At 39.1% G+C, this 19891-nt stretch overlaps 1 protein-coding gene across 2 annotated transcripts; it reads right to left on the bottom strand.

The window, feature by feature from the left end:
• Positions 1-1743: 1743 nt before the first annotated feature.
• LOC116723269 (glutamate decarboxylase 1) lies at positions 1744-19450 on the bottom strand. Of its 2 annotated transcripts, none has more exons than XM_032568059.1 (17): positions 18917-19450; positions 18047-18223; positions 16688-16750; positions 13407-13562; positions 11792-12034; positions 11629-11719; positions 7936-8048; positions 7648-7763; positions 7464-7543; positions 7336-7390; positions 6897-7013; positions 6713-6777; positions 5604-5682; positions 5344-5493; positions 5148-5255; positions 4888-4977; positions 1744-4403 (listed from the first exon to the last, which is right to left on the bottom strand). In XM_032568059.1, exons 2-17 carry the CDS (start codon positions 18132-18134, stop codon positions 4230-4232), a joined length of 1788 nt encoding a protein of 595 aa, XP_032423950.1. In that variant the 5' UTR covers positions 18135-18223; positions 18917-19450; the 3' UTR covers positions 1744-4229. The 2 variants fall into 2 exon arrangements, with proteins under 2 accessions (XP_032423950.1, XP_032423951.1); XM_032568060.1 differs by having other exon boundaries at positions 18047-18148.
• Between the last annotated feature and the right edge of the window lie 441 nt (positions 19451-19891).

Here is a 19891-nt window from a genome sequence, read left to right as displayed (position 1 = left end):
TTTAACTCCATGTTGCCGTTTAAAAAAAAAAAAAAAGATTAAGCATTATACAGATTTAATGGCACATATTACGAGTTGATTGACTCTGATATGGAACATTGATTTACTCCAAAACCCACCAGACTGTGACTGACTGCAGGAGCTATAAAACCCTCTTTCCATTTGCATTCAATCATAATATTCTCCTGCAGCTGCCTCCAAATTAGCTGCATTATTATGCTTTAGGAACATTTAACCTCCACGGATACAATCAGTCTAAAAGCACCAAACAAAAGCAGAAATTACTCCTCCTGTAGAAGGAAGTCAGAGGTGATTTTCACTGGTCGCTCCCTCCACCCTTTTCTGCAGCTTCACAAAAGCCTCCATTGACATCGGGTCTGTAATGATTGCTGCACTGAAGCATGAAACAAAGAAATAGCGTCGGCCCGGTGGAGGAAGGGAGGAGAGCTGCTCCAACAGTCAGTCGATCTTTTTGTGAGTGTGTCGAGATAAAACACAGCGAGGCAGATCCTTGAAATAGGCTCTACGGGAGTTAGGAGGAGGAGGGGGCTGGGGCGGGGGTAAATGTTAAGAGATCACAGTCGAATGCATTTTATGACAAAAAATGTGAGGAAAGGGAGAAACGAGGAGAATGGCTTTGGGGGCTCATGAAATTTCAGATGGAAGATTATCAATCACTTAAAAAAGTCTCTTAGGGGCAATTAATCTGACTAATGGTGCTAACAGGACTGAGAGGAGGTTCTGAAAAAAACGGACCAAAAATGTTTAAATAAAGAACTCGAACTTTGATGCAACCCAAAGATTTGATGCTGTAGATGAAATAATATTTTCGACATATTAAGGTTAACATGTACAGCCTTTATTTTGCAATGATAATATTTGAATAATATGATGTAAAACCTGCCATTTCAGCAAACAGTGACAGCAGACGTGACCTGAACAGCGCTGCAGCTGCTTGCTGTTCCATCTCGCAGCTAGAAGGTCCTGGGTTCAAATCACGGTTCGGGATCTTTCTGCATTTTCTCCACTTGCATGCATGAGCTCTATTAGGATACTCCAGCTTCTATCCACAGGTCAAATCCTTATCTGATGAACTGGTCCTCAGAAGTGAGCATCCTGTAATAGGCTGGTGATCCATCCCAGCTGCACCCTGCATCTTCCTCAAAGAAAAGCTCTCTGTATAATTAGCCAAGTCCATGCATTCACCCCATATATTGTTACCGTCACCATCATTCCAGTTAGCACCTCATCGAAGACGCATGAAGAAACCACATAGCTTTGTTAAGCTCAAACGGTGAGTTCAGCCTGCATGCATTGTGCTGCACTGGCTAATCATGACACTATTTAAGGTGATGCAAGCGGAATAATGTGTTTCCTTATTTTACAAGAGGAAAATATGCACAGAAACAAACCTGATAGAAAAATACAAAGAGCACAGTTTGAGAAGGATCTGAAAATATCTCAAAATATCAAAAAAAAAATTCTTATCTGCTATTATATGTACTAATTGTACCGTTATTTAGCCTGCTGTGAAGTCGTCTACCAAAATATGCATGAAGCAGAATCAACAGTTCCTCATGGCACTTTTTAAAAACCTTACATTTTGTGAAATTCTGCATCCTCATTCCATTCTTCCATACTTCATTGCCCAGCTGTGCTCTTACTGTCAGAGTCCAATTGTGGCTAATTTAAAAAAAATTTTTTTCCATCGGATCCTTAAGTCCTTCAAAGAAACCACAGATACCTGTGCCTGCAGATGATCTACAGCACATGTCTTTATTAGTTTTGTGAATACAGCAGTTATTTAGTCATGTTAAAGTGCCTACATTAAGTACTACAAGGGACATTTCATCCCCACAAAAATCAGGAATGTACAGGTGTTTACTCCGTCTTAGTACAGTAGCAAATACATTACTTGGTTCAAGCAAAAATGCTTAATGATAAACAACCGCAGAGTTTTTTTAAAACACAAAATGATGCCTACAGAAAGCACGTACCCATCATAATTTTGCATATTATAGTTATACTCCACTTCACATTATATAGTACAGACAATCATATGTCTCTAAATTTAAAGCTGCCCCGTTAACATGATTCTGTAATGTGCTTTTTGTCAGCAGCAACCAGACTGCCAGAGAGCCTTGATGACATTCAGTCAATGGATCACAACGACACTGCATGGTTCCACGTTTGCACTAAAGTCAAAGTTAAATCCATTTCCGTGAGAATATTCATGACTGTAACCTAATTCTTCTTTGGTTCACAAACACACCAACACATGTTTTACAGCAGAGTTTTTTCAAACAAAGGATAATATATACTATACACAATAAAAGTCTCTCTATATAAATCCAATAATCTGTCACACAGTAAACTGAATATTTGATTTACATACAGAATTTGTTGGTTGTGATTCTAGGACATATTTGGCACAGAGGCAATGAAACACAATCTACACAAAAGTCACTGCAGTCGGTTGCAGGAACTGCTGTGACGTCCCAACTGGCTCGATAAATACAACACAGATAACAATTATTACATGTTTTACATTTCTGTTATATATGCTTTTGTCTATGTTGTGAAGATTTCTTATAATTGTATTTACTATGTCTGAAAATATATTGGAATATTGTCTTTTTAACACAGATAACACATTGAGGGACATTCTTTGTGGCTGCTTTACAGGCACAGGGGGAGGCAACTTTTTTTTTAATGTAAGCACTTTCTGAATTGATAGGCTTTACAGTATTTCTCAGTATAATTCACTTGCTACACATATCCACATCTGGATGCTAATGAATTGAACTTTTCTCAGCATTTCCATTCTAGAAAAACTGGTAGTATAAAGTATATGAGGTGTTAAAAGAAGTCCTTTTGTCATGGCGTCTGTACATGTTTTTTGTAATTTTATTATTTCATCGGACATCTGTTAAAAAAAAAGTAACATTTTTGTTTTGAACACAAAAAAATAATTATTTATTTTTTCAAGATTCATATTCTAAAACTCTCCACACCTCATTTGGGGCCTGCAAAGTATATGCTTTAAAATATATATGAACTGTGAGAAAAAATGGAACAGTAAGAAAAAGGAAAATAATCTCTTATGGGGGAAACAATGTTTCAGGACTGTAAGTGATTATTCTGTATGAAACAGCGCCCCCTACAGTTACAATAGAAGCTAATGCTTGTCTGAGATCGCAAAAAACAGGGGAATATTTTTAGCTCTCAGTACTGGTTTCTGATGAAAACGCACAAGCGCTGATTGCTATGAACCTCCAGCATTGAACCAGTATCCTCAACAACACCAGCATTGAGGAGTACTCACTCATTTTATCAGCACAAAATGGTTAATGTTGCTTTTCTATTTGCCTGCAGTAGCGAGCTGTGCTGTCATGCCAATACTAACTTTTACATGAACAAAAAGAACAGAGAGAAATTCTGTTTTTAACGCCTGTCCCCCTCTATAGCAATACTACTGCAAATAATACTTTTATTAGAATCCTCAGTTATGAAAACTTACGATGGTTCTTGCTTATGTAAAATTAAGTGGATAAATCCATCAAAACGTTGTTCGCCAGAAATCCAGAGAAAATGCTAGATGTGCAGAGTTTTTAGCTGTTCAAACGATTATAACCAGATTTTTAGCATTGATGCTGCTCTAAAAAGCTTTAAAACATCATCTTTTGTGTACTTGCACACATTTTAATGGATTCATTTCTTTCTGTTTGGATTTTAAATCTTGTCTTAGATTTCTTGTCAATGATTTTCTTACCAAAAATCACAATAAAAGATTAAATCTCCAGATTTTTATTCCTTCTTATTCTTGTCTTAACTTCATGTCTTAAAGTCATTTAATGTGCTATGTGTGTTACTAAATGCTCTTTTTCTAACAATATTTCATTTTCTTTGTAAACAGATTACTTCTACACGAAAATGACCCCATTTCAATTTATTCACCTTATTGTGGTTTATTCCCACTTTGCATAATAGACGAGAATGCCACTGTGGTTTTTTTTTTTTTTTTTTTTTGTCAGATGTGCAAATGTTTTCAATACATACATCAACGTAGCTAAAGACAAAACCGACAGAAACACACGGGGTACATTATTGTTAATTGTGCATTGCCAGAAAATACTGGTAGGCAAAAAATGTTACTGTGTTGAAAAGACAAAGGGTAAAGCAAAGCTCAGCACTCGTTAATGTCGGAGAATACAATCTGCTGTAGACTCTCACAGTTCATGGCCCAGTCGCTCAATCTCCTCAACCAGGAAGTCGATGTCTGACCTGGTGGCTGCAGGGTTCGAGATGACCATGCGAAAGAAGTTGACTTTGTCTCCCTGTGGTTGGTAACCCACCATAGTGGTGCCCGACTCCATCATCATGGCCTTGATCTTGGGAGCCACCTGTTGCAGATATTGTACAGTTAGAAATCTGCTCTGCAGTGCCTTCTGGAGGAATTTAAATATGAAAACAAGTTGCCTATAGTAAATATTGTAGAAACAAGTTATTTTTGTTTTGAAGCGCCGTAGAGCAGAAATGTGCTGCAAAGTATTGACTCAGGGGGATTAAATACAAATGCATTTCAAGTTTTTTCTGGTCATATTGTGCTGAAACAGTTAAAAATCATATTTTCTTTTCTTTCTGCTTCAAAGTAACACATCTCTTTGTGATGTCCTGTCACATGAAATAAAAAATATATATGCTAAAATCTGTGACTGTAATGTGAGTAAAAGTGAAAGGTACAAGACTGTGAATTCCTTTGCATGGCACAGTAAACCATTATGCCTGTTTTTTCCCCCCATACCACGTGTGTGTCTTTATGAATGAGCCACAAGCGAGGAGAGAAGTTTGAAAAGAGACTTAATTTGCAGATTAATGAGTCATTACCTTGTGCAGTCTCTCGCGCTTCTCTTTCCCATCAGGCATGCCACGAAGGCTCGGAGGAATGTACCAGAAGCAGACATTAGTGTGCTGCGGCTGATAAGAGAAAACAACATTTGGAACGGGTGCAGCTTGTTACTGTGTCAGCAAAGTAAAGTGATCTAATCAGTGCTGAAACCGGGGTAAATTATGAATATTGCCTCATCATTTTGCAGGTTGATAAAGCTCTTGTGGAAAGAGCCGCATGAAAACTGTTTAGATCTTACCTCTGACTTGAACACCATCTCAAATCCCTCTCTGTTTTTTATTTTGTCGTAGAGGTAAGCCGACAGATCCAAGCACTTGTCTATGTGCTGCTCAAATCCTACTGTTCCCTTTTTTGTGGATAAAAGAAAATGAAATTACTGTCAGTTCTTTAATATGCTAGAGTCTGGCAGTGAGCTAAATCAAATAATTGCTCACCTTTGCCTTCCACATGAGCCAAAACTTAAAGATATCAACATGGCGTCCGCACTGAATGGCCTTGTCCCCCGTGTCATATGTGACATCGTACTGCTTGTCTGGCTGGAACAGGTAGCCCGCACACATAGAGTTGCAGCCTTGTAAAAGTCCCTGCAGTGGGAACAATGAAGATGAGGGATAAACAGGAGGAAAGAGTGCAGTGTTCAACTTCACTGATCATAGTATCTTCACCGATGGAAGAGTGGATGATACAGACTTACCCTCTCTCTGACCAGAATGGCAGAGCACTGCAGTGGCACTCCCATCATCTTGTGAGGGTTCCAGGTGACTGAGTTTGCCCTGCACAGATATGGAAACAGTAAACACATCTCTGTGAGGGATTGAGTGTGTCAAGTTTGCAAAGACAAACAGCAAGCTAAAACCATATACAGATGTAATTTCAGCTAGAGTGACCAATGGAATACTTGTCAAAGGAAGAGGAAGAAGCTGCAGTGTTGGGAATCATAAGGGGTGTTTCCAGATTGAATCTTGATTTTGATCTATGCATAATAAGATATTTGGGGTTCTCTCAGTTTAGTAGCATATTCATCATACTAAAAAACAACCAAAAAACATTGTTTTATGTACTTCTTTAATATTTATTGATGCAGTGAACTAGTGACATGTCATGGGTATACTAGGCAGATTTTTCTGTCCTATGCGAGAGCCCCTGAGTGGTCAAGTAATTATCAGCAGAATAAATAAAAAAATAGCATCACTTTTCAACATATCTGATACTATAGTAATGTAAAAAATAAAATAGTAAAGGCAGGTGAATCTCACTTTGGATACAATAAAGAATGGACATAGGTCTAGTGGCTATAAAATCAAAATAAATGTTTCCCAAATCATAGTAACATCACTTCTCTTGCTCAACTCAGCATTATAAAAGCTTGTGAGCTTGCAGGGGGACTCTGCCTATTTTCTGATTTATTTAGTCAATAGTGGTTTAACCACTAGGTGGCAATCATCAAATGTTTATGCCCATGATGGTCAGGTCACTTCTAAGGATGGAAAAAGAGACAATAACAAGTGTTTTTACATTTTTACATAGTGGCACAATGTAAATACTGTGCCACTACCTTTTCCATTGCATTGCTCAAGGAATATACAAAACAATGGAATACTATAAAAAATGAACAAATTGTGCTTTATTTCTGTATGTTTAGACTTATATAAAGTGTTTTAGAAACACCAGCATGCATGGCACACAAAAAAATTAAAACAGCTTTATAGCAGTTCAGCTTTCTTCTTCTTTTTTTTTTTTAGGACTGCAAACACAATCCTTTTTTTGTACTGAACATGCCGTTCCCTCAACAGGATGTTTTACCTTTCTACTCCATTCAGCTTGTGCCTGTGTTTCCTGGACATCAGCAAGCCTCCTCCCCATGCACCCTGCACAGCACAACATGCTGTAGTGTAATAACACTGGAAACACTGATACAAGTTGTACAACGGATGGCAAACATGTATTCTTTAGTTAGTTAAAAGGTAGAAATTACATATTCCCTTACATCTACATGAAGCCATATGTTATACTTCTCACAGATGTCTGCGATCTCATTGATCGGGTCAAAGGCTCCGTAGACGGTGGTGCCAGCAGTGGCGTTCACAAACATTGGAACGTACCCCTGAAAAGCAGAAGAAAACAGAGGACTTGGTCTAACATGTGATTATTAATATCAAAGAGATGGGCAGAGAAGAAAATTCTCTGTAAAAGCATCCCTCTTTTGGTACTCTACTTTCATTTCTTCTACAGAAATTACTTCTTGGAGAGAAATTTTAAGGCTGCAGTGTCATAATGTGAAACGACAGCAGCAGTGGTTGCATTAAAGTGGCATATCTGCTGCGGCACACAAAGCTGAAGCTCATGTGAATGTCTCTGATTACAGGAAGTACTGGACAGAGGGGAAACAGCTGATTGGTGAGGTGTTATCAGAGGTCTATTTTTACCTTTTGCTTGACCTCGATTACTTTTGCCTCCAGATCAGCAGGAATGACTCTCCCTCTGTAAATAAAACCAGCATCAGTATTCCATATATTATAATATGTTTCCAAACTATATCAAACACAAAACAAACCTCTCATCTGTCTTTAGTAGGATAAGGTTCTCTGTTCCAAAGCCCAGAGCTGCACTTGCTTTCTTGATTGAATAGTGGCTCTGCAGGAACAAAAACACCATCAAATGAATGGATCCAGCTTATTGTACGCTTAAGTTAGCATGTTTAAATTGCTGAGATGATCAGGGAGAAGTGCTGAACTAACATGCTCAGAAGTGAAGAGCACCAGTCGGGGTGCAGCTGCCATGCCTTTGGTCTTGACTTCAGGGAAGGACTTGTATCTGGCAATCATCACACTGTACATGTTGGAGATAGCACCACCTATCAAGTCCCAAAAGAGTGCAAATTTTCAGCTATTTAATATGAACCAAAACCAAATGGCCGTATGGGTACATTGACAAATGTTGCAATAAGAAGCAGCACATTGGACTGAATTTTGCTTTGTTTTTATCAAGATTTGTGTTCTTTTTAAGCTCTTTGGTTGTCCTTTTACCTGGAGAAAATATTCCGTCTCCCTCTCCGTTTGGCCAGCCAATTATCTCTCTCATCTTCTTGAGCGTCAGCTGCTCCATTAGCACAAAAACAGGGGCGATCTCATAAGTGAACCTAAAGCAGAAAAAATGATCACATTTACTTGTGATAAAAAAAACACAACCCAGAGTTTTCCTGCATAACACACAGCTCTGTTTTAGGTTTCAAATGGACACTGACTTCCAGAGGTCACAGGATCAGCCCTGAGTTCCTGAATGAAGCTTTCCTGAAACGCTCTTGGCTGACAACCACTTTCTGAGGAAATTGGAACTGAAATGGCGCTCCAGCTGTAAAACTGCAAATGAGAAAGCCCTGCAGAAGATAGCGAGGGGACCTGAGAAGTTTAAGTTGTCGCTATCATTTATCAGGACCTGTTTCAGATCTGCTGCTCTGAAAACCATCAGAGACTCTGAACACCTTCTACAGGAACATTTTAGGGCTGAAATTATCAATCAGATTAATTGTGATGAACTGATTATTGAAATAATTGTCAAATATTTTTGTGGAAAATATTTTAGTAATCGATTAATCGATAGACTAAGAAAAGGTAATTTGCTGAAAAAATAACATATTCAGAGGAATAATTAGGTCAAAACTGTATTATATATATATATATATATGTTTTGCAATTAAAATAAAAACAACTGTCATCAGAGAAACGGCACCGCACCATGACAAACAGAATCATGAGACTTTTACTTCAAAGTTAACCCAAGGTTTCTGTCTCCAGACAGACTGTAGAACAGCTATTAAACTAATTTCACTTTTTGTTTTTACTGCATTTTAAATTTTTACCTCTTATTTCTCCCCCAAACACAGTTGAATAAACCAAAAGATATTAGGTTGTTGTATGCAAATGACAATAATTAATTGTATCTATATTCTGAGTATTCTTAGACACTTACAATCTGACGAATAGAAGCCATTTTATTGCTGCGTTCTCTCTTTAAAATGCACCATTTGGTTAAAATTGTGCAGAACTGATAACAATAACGTGGTGCTTTGTTCTCCAAAGACTTCAATGAATTTCTTTTATCTCCTCAGAGCACATGGGGCTTGTTCAAACGAGCCACGCATTGTGAAGCCTCTCTGCGACACAGTCAATTTGGAATTACAGTACTGGCAGACTAATCCATCTTTTCCAGACCAGTGACACTCTAATTACATAAGTGTACCGTCCGTTCATGCAAAGCAAGTAAAATGAATCTGAGGAAGATTCCATTACGTCTGCAATATGGCTCGGCATCTTCAGCAGAGGCAAATGTGCAGACCAAAAGCAAACAAGTCACAGATGTCATGCGTTAATTTTGCTGCACTCATTCCTGCAGACAGGCCACAGTTACTCTGATTATGAAAGAGCAGAATGTGATTGTCAGTCTATTAGTGTCAGTCGATATTTATCTGGGATAATTAGAAGTGATGGAGTAATTAATAAAGGTAAATTGGAGCGTAAGAAACCTCATGCAGGTTAGAAGGGATGTTGCCACTGAGAAAAGATGGGACAGTTTTTAAGGTTTGATAGAGATGTATAATATTTATCTCAGCTTATCAAGAATAAAGGCAGAGAGTATCCTGCAATATCATCATAATGTTTGAAAATATTCTCATTTTGTCGCATTAAAACTACAAACTTCAATGTATTTTACTGGACTTTTATGCAAGGGACCAATGCAAGGACTTATTGTTGTGTTTAACAAGAACACAGAATGATTTTTCAGAGTTGTAACTTTAAGCTTTACAGCTTGAGACTAAAGAATAACTCCACGGTCTGATTTAATGCCAGTCATTTGACTTTTTCCCTAAGTTTTAGCATCTGTAAAACTGGATGTAGGTGTTTATTTTAAGCAGATAAATTGTATTACACAAAGGTTACTGAAATGCAGTGCCTTAAAAAATTAAATATCTTTTCTGCATCTTGTCACATTGCAACCAATGCATCAATATCTCTCATAGAAATTTCATCTAATAGAGAAGTTCATGGTTGTATAAAGGAAAAAAATTTGGGGGGGGGTTTTCAAGATTTCTTGCTGATACAAATCTGTAATGTGTGATTGGCATTTGTATTTAGCCCACTTTACTCTGATACTCCTAAATAAAATCCAGTGCAACCAACTATGTTAAGAAATCATGTAATTAGTTCATCTATGTTTTACATAATGCCAGTAAAAACACACCAGCTTTGTTGAGTTCTGTTGACAAAAATCACAACTTCGGTCTTCATGGAAGATTTCCAAAAGTATAGACTTTGTTGAAAGATGTAAGACTTTTCACATAAGGCAAACATAACAAGACGTTCTGGTGAGAATTACACTTCACTGTCTGACTCACAAGCAAAACAGGATGTGTTGATGAAAGATGCAGCACATTACTGTGAACACACCACTCACAATGCAAAATACAGTGTTGTGGGAAGTTCTGAAAATCATTCTTAGTACTCTTAGTTGCACAACTTTCCTACAATTCACCTTTTTTAAGTGGAAAAAAAAGTGTAATTTATGTCTTTACTATAATAAACTGATAAAGATTTGGTGTCTTGTTTTACAGAATGTTAATTACTACAAAAGAAAATCCATCTTGTCTATCTCACAACCATTAATCTATCATTATTTATGGCTTATAACTAATCTTTAACCAAGAGTAAGGAGCTGATTAACTAAAGATCTTTTATTATTAAGACGAAAATAGATTGTTATATCTTAAGTATCTCTTTTTGTGTCAACCATGTGTTTTGTGTGGATACAGTCTGCTTTTTGTCTAAAGTCACCTAATGAATAAAAGGTCCAATGGATGAGAATAATTTCTGCAGAACTACTTTAGTATTTTGTTTTTTTTTTTTTAAATTATTTTATGGGCAAAGTATAAAGCTTTTAATTCTGACTTTCTCCGCAAGTCCTTTGTTTCAGTTCTACACTGTACTGTACAGTAGTTGATAGTTTGATTTAGCGATCGGGGTGCTAAAGTTGTAAAGGGTGAACAATAGAGGCATAAATCTCTGGTTTATGGTATTGATCTTAGGCTGTAGGAACTCTGGGAACCCTGAGCTGGCATTATCTCCACAGTCATACATTGGGCTGTATCTGTTTATGAGGTACACTGCTGCAAAATGCATCCACCATGATGACCACCGGTGTAGCTAAATGAAGGATTCTGTGATTGACAGTTGCACAAAACGAAGGAAGGGGCGTAGTTAGCATGAAAATGATTTATTGCAGGACAGAACCTCCCACAGAGACCCGGGGATGCTGCTCACACTGTGCACACACGGCTCAGAGTGAGCTGAGGTTGTTTCTTTCCATTTTGTTATGTCACAGGAACTGGCATAACATGAAACAAAGACACCAAGTAAACTGTGAACGCTAATCAATATGCAATTTAGTTTGCCTGCAGGGTTGAATTATGCACCCACCTCCTATAAGCACGGGCCAGTATCGACAACAGTGCAGGGGCGTAGCTGCACTAATGTCCTCGTTTGTGTTCTTTTATCTCCGTGCTTGACTGACAGTCCATTAGGGAGTTCTGGGGTTTTCTTCAGCCAGAGACAGTAATTACTGTCCGTCACTTCAACTATTCCTCCAGCTGATAATGTCCACTCTTCATGGACCATTGGAAAGCAAATGGGAACAAATACAGTGTGATTTATCCCAACTGTACTCACATATTAGTGTTGGCTGTGGAGGTGAGCCACTCTCCTGCCAAGCCCACAATGTCTAATCCAGTGGACAGCTGGTTAAAGAACCTGGGGTGGCCTGAGGGTGATAAAGAGGCACCTGTGAATTAATGCAAGCTATCGACCCGGCTGCAGTTCTCTGGCCTCCTACCTGTTCTCACTCCATATTTCAGGGTGTCCCTGCAGTCCACCAGGATCTGCTCCAGAGACTCGGGCTGGTCGGAGAGCTCCAGGTTGAAGCCCTCCATTCCCTCCAGCAGCTGGTGGGGATGGTGGAAGTCAAGGACCTTGGTGGATCTGTCAAAGGTCTTCCTGACGTAGCTGGTGAGGATTTCCACAACCTCCAACAGGAACTGCAAGGTAGTCTCTTCTCCGTTCTTTGATGGTAACAGATCTGCAAAATGGGAAAGGTTTCAATTCAGTCCACAACAATTATCATCATCTATATGGAAATACCTAATCAGTTCAATACACAGACAAATTCAGATTCTGTCATATACTTTACACCATCCGGTAAAAGGTTATCTAGCTAAAGATCTTCAGCCAGTTGCATTCCCAAATTTCTGTTGAATTTGTGTCTCTTAGTTGAAAAGCAGGGCTGCACAGTTGCACAGTTGGTAGCACTGTTGCCTTGCAGCAAGAAGGACCTGGGTTCGATTCCCGGCTCAGGGTCTTTCTGCATGGAGTTTGCATGTTCTCCCTGTGCATGCGTGGGTTCTCTCCAGGCACTCCGGCTTCATCCCACAGTCCAAAAACATGACTGTCAGGTTAATTGGTCTTTCTAAATTCTCCCTAGGTGTGAGTGTGTGTGTGCATGGTTGTTTGTTCTGTCTGTCTCTGTGTTGCCCTGGACTGGCGACCTGTCCAGTGTGAACCCTGCCCCTCGCCCGGAACGTTAGCTGGAGATAGCACCAGGACCCCTCCTGACCCCATTACGGACAAGGGTGTTAGAAAATGGATGGATGGATAGTTGAAAAGCTAGTAAACCATGCATGGCTCCTTTAAGAACATTCACTCCAGTCTTTTGCTGTTCAACCTGTTTTCTTCCTGTTTTCAACCTGCCACCACCACCACCATGTGGATAGTGCTCTCGGGGTGACATTCATTGTTAGTTTGTGCTATAACTATATTTCAGTTATGCAACAAAAAGTTTAATTTTTGTATGATCAGACATTGCAATGTTCCACATGTTTGTTGTGTCCTATTCATGTCTTGCAAACAGGATTTATAGCTTTCTCTCAACAAATGTCGTTTCTTGCCACTTTTATGGAAAAGTTGGATTTGTCTTGTCCATGATTAAATATTTTCCTGTCGATTGTTCCAGAACATTTTTGACTTATTATGTGAAGTCTGAAGGCTGAACTGGATTTATTTATTAGTATCAGAATTTAAAAAAATAAATAAAATTCAAATGCGTGCCACACTTTTTAGTTTTTTGTTATTGCAACGTTACAATCCAAGGATTTTAAATATGTCAGCAAAGGTCTGAAGCTATGAATTGAGAACATTATTAACGATAATTGATCTCAATCAAATCTCTATCGTCACTCTGGACGCTCAAATTTGCTCTGTATTTAACTTTTACTTTGCTATGAATCAACTCAACTTCAGTTGCAACAATTAATGAGGAATTGCCTTTAACACAAATTTCATTAAGTGAGCTTTATTTTTATTTTGGTATTTCATCACAAATCCGCTTCTCCACCAACTGCAACAAGTCTAAAAGTTGAATTTCTTTCAAAATCCCATCGTTTCCCGAAGCCTACCTCTGGCGTACAGGTTGGAGAAGTCTGTCTCTGTCCGCCTGAAACGCGCGTCTCCTCCGGCGTTATCGCAGGCCATGAGGTTCTGGGCCGTGCGCTCCTTCAGGGAGCTCACAATCCTGCTCCTCTCCTCCAGACTGTTGTTCTTCTGCAGAAATCCTAAACGATTAGAAGAAGGAGACGCGTCCAGAGGATGACCACACTGCCCAAACATGTTTGTAAAAAAAAGAAGAAGAAGGAAAAAAAAAAAAGCTCAGTGGTAAGTGTTTTCTTTTTTAATTATCTAATCTCCCCTGTTCCCCCGGGGGATGCACCGTATCGTCTCGGTCTGTTTTTTATGAGTGAAGGGAGCCATCCGTTCCCTATTTATAGTCTGGAGGTGGGGAAGAGGTGGGGTGGGGGGGGATCTGGAAGGTGAAGCAGGCGATGACATCAGCACCAAACTCCAGCCAAGCAAAAACAAATCTCTGTCATGTACAGGCTGTAAATCCCCATAAAAGCGTGGGATTTTTCACAGCGGTGCGCAGAAAGGAGCTCAAGAGCCGATGTGAGAAAAAACGACAGCAGCGCCTTCCAGCAGGCCGCGCTGATTAAGGAGCCTTATCGGGACAACAACAGAAATTTCAAAGGCCGGCATCACTTTTACCTAAGATATTATTGTTTACTTTTTTTGTTTCTTTCGTTTTGCTGCGGTTAAACCACCTACAATAATTAAATACTCGTAATGAAAAGCAGCAGAAAGCGGAACATAGCAGAAAGCTGCGCTGCGCACTGAGGCGTGATATCCAACATTATGGTGGATGTCAGCCCGTCCTTGGTTGGCCGGAGTCAGACTGAAAATAGACTCTCAAAGTAGAAATGGGAAAATCCATCCCAGATAATTTCCCTCTTTCATTTGTTCCCGCACAGGGGGAGGGGGACATGATAACCTCTGATGACGCTTTTCCACTGCCGGTTGAATTTAAAATGTGGTTGCAATTTAAGAGAGAGAAAGAATAAATAAATAAATTATTTTTTTTTGCATTCTTTACATTTTTAAATAGAAATTTTAGTCCTGCGGACAACAGTGGACTGATGTCATGAAGGATGCTGTCAAACACAGCTTTGTCGTCTACTTACACTCTAAAACATGTTTTGTTGATTTAACTGTAAATTAGTGCATTCACAGCAACTCTTTACTATGGAAGCAATACGAAGCTGTGAAGTTGGAGAGATTTTCACAGTAAAACTATTCTTAGCAGGTTTGGGCTGTATAATCTGCAAACAACATACTGATGTACATGTAGATTTGCAATGTATTGTTTACTGTAAGTTAAATTTCAGTAATATCGGAGGACAAAACACGCTTCTTGAATTACTTTAGTTTTTTCAATCATTGTTTTTATTTGATTTGATTGGAGTTTTTTTTACATGAGCTAATATATATATATATATATATATATATATATATATATATATATATATATATATATATATATAGTTTTTTTTCTGTAATTAATGCACTGAGCTGCACAACATATTTGCAGCAATCATTTTTAGTAGTTTATTTCTATAAATATGTTGGACAGAACTGAGGCTTTGTGCTGAAATGGTTTAACATGACTCTACAGTAAAATGCAGAGGTAACAGGGTGATTAATTGCATCTGCACTGCAATCTCTCCTTGAACTGTAAACCTTTTTTTTTTGTCATTTTAACAGCAAATTGTTGTATTTACAATTAGGGTTAAAATAATAAACATGTGTGTTCCTGCAGGGAAAGTGGTTTTTAAGAGTAAAATGATTGTATATCCAGCAGTTATATAGAGCACGAAATTTTTTTATCTTGCTGGTGTAGATTTACAATAGTTACTGTAATTTAAAAATAATGACCAAAATAGAAAATGGGCAGCATTACACACTGATATAAAACAGGCTTAAGTGGAAAATTTTGATTGATTGTCATTTTTAAATTTTTACCAGAGCCAATGATTTTCCTGTAATTAATACATACGTACAGCCATAACATGACTTACCATAAACTTCAACATCAAATTATGTTGTATTTTAGATAGCAGTAGGAGTGTAATTTATTGTTATTGGATTTGTGCTGTCCTTTGATAGCAGCACTGGTGGCTCCCTGCAAAACTTAAAATACAAGAGCTGCAGTGAAATTCACACTTTATTGCTGTTATTTTAACAACAAACAATTTACAGTGTAATATTCAGAAATAAATATACCAGTGACGTGCGGTCAGGGGAGGCAGGTGAGGCTCTGCCTCACCTGTCATCATGGAAAAATAATAATGATAAAATCATTTATATTGCTATTTTCACCCTGTGGTTTGTACTAAACCTATTTTTCATTTAACTTAAAAAAAAATTCAGATTATTGTTTCTTCAAAATCGCTGAATTTCTGAATTTTCCCATTCAAATGCTCGGAAGCTCAGCTGGTGAGGCAGCAGCGAGCTGAGCCTCACCTGGGATTGCGCGACTTCTCGCTAACTGCACTGGCTGCCATTCTGAGAGCATGTTCCTCCTGTCTGTACGTCGCCAAAAAAATGGCTAAAAAACATTTAATGTATGAGCTGATTTTCCACAATTTAGCTTATGTCTATAATGTACAGTGTTTTTTTTTGTCACCAATTGTGTGTGTAACGTGTTTCATGTGCTGAAGAGCGATCAAAAACGGCAGAGAACAGATTCGAGGTGAGGCAGGCAGTTCTCTTGCCTCATGGCAGGGGGCGCTCATGATCCCAGACATTGTGATTCCACAACTGCAGAGTAAGAGTAACAGCGAGCTAGCCATGGAGCTAGCCATACAACAAGGTCAAGTGCAGCGATATATTTATAGTTTTCTCCTCTTACCACAGCAATTAATTAATAATCGCAAAATAATACTAAAACAATACTACTGCAACAGACTGAATGTTCTGCTTTTTGCGTGGGAAATATTTGAGTGTTTTTTATTGTGGCGTTGTTGTCAGTTGCTATGGCAACGAGTCTGCGCGTAGCTGCGCTGATACCGAGAGCGACAAAAGACGTGGTTTTGAGTTGTACTTTAACGGTTTTTCCCTTCGCTGTGGAGCACAGCACGAAATGAATAATATCTACATGTCCAAGTTTGATTGAGTGAACGGAAATAGTCTTTTTGCCCTCCAGCGTTGTCCACATGCGCGAAATTTCCTTACGTAAACAATAACATAACAGGGGGTCTATATTTGTACATCTGAATATGATTAAGTCAGTGCCTCACCAGCTATGAACCTCACCGCACGTCACTGAAATATACATATATAAACTTACCACAGATCTTCATGCCTAATTTTCTTGTACATCCATGAGCTACTCCACACCACGCATCATAACCTAAACAAACAAACAAACGAACAAACAAAAAAAGACTATTGTAATATTATCTTCATTCTCTATATTGAGTGTTTTTGGGTTTTGCTTTGTTTATGGAAACATGCATGAGAGACAGTGATGCAGCATCCAAATCCTATCTGGATTTGCCTGCATGGTTAACCGTGCGTCGCCCTTTCATCATCCACGGGCCTTCCACATTAATTAGACGTTTAAGTTCGCTGTAGCCTGCTGGTCTAATAGAGTGAAAAGATGCTGGTTAAAAAAAGGCGAACGGTACTTCTGCAGACATCAGCCGGCTGCTTGGTGACAGATAGAGAATTACTGCGTTATCAAGGGCTTCCAGCCTCAGAGGGGATGGGGCACCTTGGAGGAGAGGCAAAAGCGGAATTCTCAGTTTCATGCGATTTCAGGGAGAAGAGGAAAGGGGATTTCAGAGAGGGGAGGTATTGGGGGAGGAGGTGATCATTCCAATTCCAGCATCCCAATTTAACCCTTGCCTTGGACCATTAGATAGATCATTGCCCCCACTGCTCAGCGCACTTGAAGAGATTTTTCTCAAGCTGGAGGCATATCAGGAAGAAGGCAACCTAAATGAGCAGATGTGCAAATGGACGCAGGATTCAGAGCATAAAAACCATTTAGGCTGCAGAAGTTTGGAAAGAAAACAGAAAAATCACGGGCCTAATAAGGCATAATTATCGCTTTTAATCAGACATATCAGCTGACAGCAAAAGAAGAAAAAAATAATAATAATAATAATAAAATAAAGAAGAAAATCCATCTTTTTTGAATTCATACAACAGATTAAATTCTTTTTTTCATATCTATCAAATAATTCAAGAAATAAGTTTATTGCTCGCTTTATTCAATATTTAATTGTTATTTTGGAAAGACTCCAAGCAACAGACAGGGAAAAGCCGGCCCGGCGCGGCTGAGCGGTCGCTCTCTGTTCCTGCTAGAATGAAGATTACAATGATCATGAGAGCCATTAGAGTCCAATTAATGTGACTGAATTAGCGAGCACTTCAGGGCCAATTCTCAATTGCTCCATGCGGGCACTCAATGCAAGTATATATATATATATATATATATATATATATATATATATAATTCATTTTAAAAACATGTAATCACTGTAGGGCATGTTTTGCTGTCTGTCAGCAGGAAGAGAGGGGGGGGTCCGCATGTTGTCACTCCCCCGCCCCCCACCACCCCCATCGATGTAGATGATTAATGGCGATGGCCGCAAAGTAAATAGCACAAGTGAAAATAGTATTTTATCGGTGATGGACCTACTTGAGCCCGGCGGCCGTAAATTTGTCGAGTTGGGATCCGCTCCGGCGCCCGAGGAAGAGGAGGAGGAGGAGGGTTCAGACGCCGCCATCACTCCCAGAGACCCTGAGCCAGAGTCAAGAAAGCCTGGTCACTTTTTTTTTTCTTTATTTCTTTCGTTTCTTCTCCTCCTCCCTCCCCCTAAAAAAAAAAAAAAAAAAAAAGAAAATTCACTTTAGGCGATCAGAGAGGAGAAGGTGAAGTGTAGGTGAAAATCCCAAATTAATCTTTAACCCCCCAACAACAACAACAACAACAACTAAAAAGAGATAATCAATCTGGACAAGGACTCTGTCTTACAAGTTTAGGTTGAAATCTGCAAGATGTAATAAAATATCTGCACATCAGAAGCCTTAATTTTACAATTTAATAATAGCTAATTATAATCATTTTTGGCTCAATGCTCAGTTAGAGATTCACGATTATCATAACCAGCAAATGTTTAATATCCTAAAATAATACAAAGCCAAAAAAAAAAAAAAGAATGGAAGAAAGAAATAAAAAAAAGCTTATAAAAACTTTATTTTGATTTTATTCTCCTCATAAATTAATAGTGCGATCAGCAGCTTCATCAACGATCTGTTTTAGCTCCTGAATGACAAATGTCAGGGTCAAGGTGATTTCATGTACCAGAAAATAACCCAGAGGGGGTTTTATTCTGTCACAGAGAAGTAACGTGTTTAGAATTTAAAAAAAGAGACGTCCAAATTAAACACTAGCTGAAAAAGAAGCGGTTATCAGCTATTAAAAAAAACACCTGTTAGAGCAGCTCAGGTATAAATGAGCTTCTTCAGTTTACAATGTCTAGACGGACAAATGCGCACATCCACTTACCGAGCTGAAGAGCGTCCAGGTGAACAGTGTCAGTCCACCTCCACCCAAAAAATAAAAAATAAAATGTTTTTTGGAAAGTGTGTACTTATTACCGGAATAAATCCTGAATGGGAGCTCCCTCTCCACCGACACGGGGAAGAGGAGAAAACCTGTGCTCCAGTCTTCCCATAGATCCCAGTCAAGGTGACCCCGCTTACCGGTGAAGATGCAGCTTTGATTTGCTCTTATTTTAAAGAAGGAAAAAAGCATCTGCTTGTGTGTGTGAACCTCTGCGCACCGGTGAGTCACAGCGTGGAGCTCCAGCAGCACCTCCAGCTCCCCCGGTGCAGCAGCAGCAGCAGCAGCTGTCTGCAGACTGTCTGCGCGTTTGGCTCCAAATGGCGCCGCTTTCGGCCCCCAAAGTGCGACTTTCCCCGAAGTAGTTATTGTTTTCTATCCGGGTCTGGTTGTGATCCTGGTCACGGACATGATGCTTGGTGTTATGAACAACACACTACGTGAGGTGGGATCTGGATGGGAGAAAGAAGGAGGGAGGAGAAAGGAGGAGATTTGGTTTTGTTCTAAGGGGGAGAGGGCGGGGGGGCGACATGAGAGAAAGCACCCAAATACGGCTTTAATTAGGGCCATTTAATTTAAAGATAAGAGTGCTTCCTTTAAATTATGAGGGTTTTTTTTTTTAGTGTTGCTAAAATGGTTTAGCAACGCTAAAACCATTTTATACACAGTCACACATCTTATTATTTTTCCCCCGTCACATTTTATTGCCCTTCTTTATGTGCAGACCGGCAGGCGTTGATGTAACCTGCGACACATCCAAAGTGCAGGACACAATCTGTCCACAAGGTGGCAGCGAGAACCCAGAGATGATTCCTACAGGAGCACAAGTGGGCCACTCCATTAAAAAAAAAAAAGAAAAAAAAAAACATTCCACGGATCTAATTATACACAGAGGCATTAATCTGGAACGCCGCGCCA

This window comes from Xiphophorus hellerii, chromosome 7, assembly GCF_003331165.1.
Source record: "Xiphophorus hellerii strain 12219 chromosome 7, Xiphophorus_hellerii-4.1, whole genome shotgun sequence".
Taxonomy (NCBI): domain Eukaryota; kingdom Metazoa; phylum Chordata; class Actinopteri; order Cyprinodontiformes; family Poeciliidae; genus Xiphophorus; species Xiphophorus hellerii.
Note: the sequence above shows the minus strand (reverse complement) of the source record. Positions and strands in the feature narration are given on the sequence as shown.

Excerpts from the sequence above, each read along its gene's own strand:
- LOC116723269 (XM_032568059.1), bottom strand. The coding sequence starts at position 18,134 with ATGGCGGCGTCTGAACCCTCCTCCTCCTCCTCTTCCTCGGGCGCCGGA. Across the intron at positions 5,256-5,343 it reads GGCTCATGTGGAAGGCAAAG|GGAACAGTAGGATTTGAGCA; the intron begins GTGAGCAATTAT and ends TCCACAAAAAAG. Across the intron at positions 4,404-4,887 it reads AGCGCGAGAGACTGCACAAG|GTGGCTCCCAAGATCAAGGC; the intron begins GTAATGACTCAT and ends TATCTGCAACAG.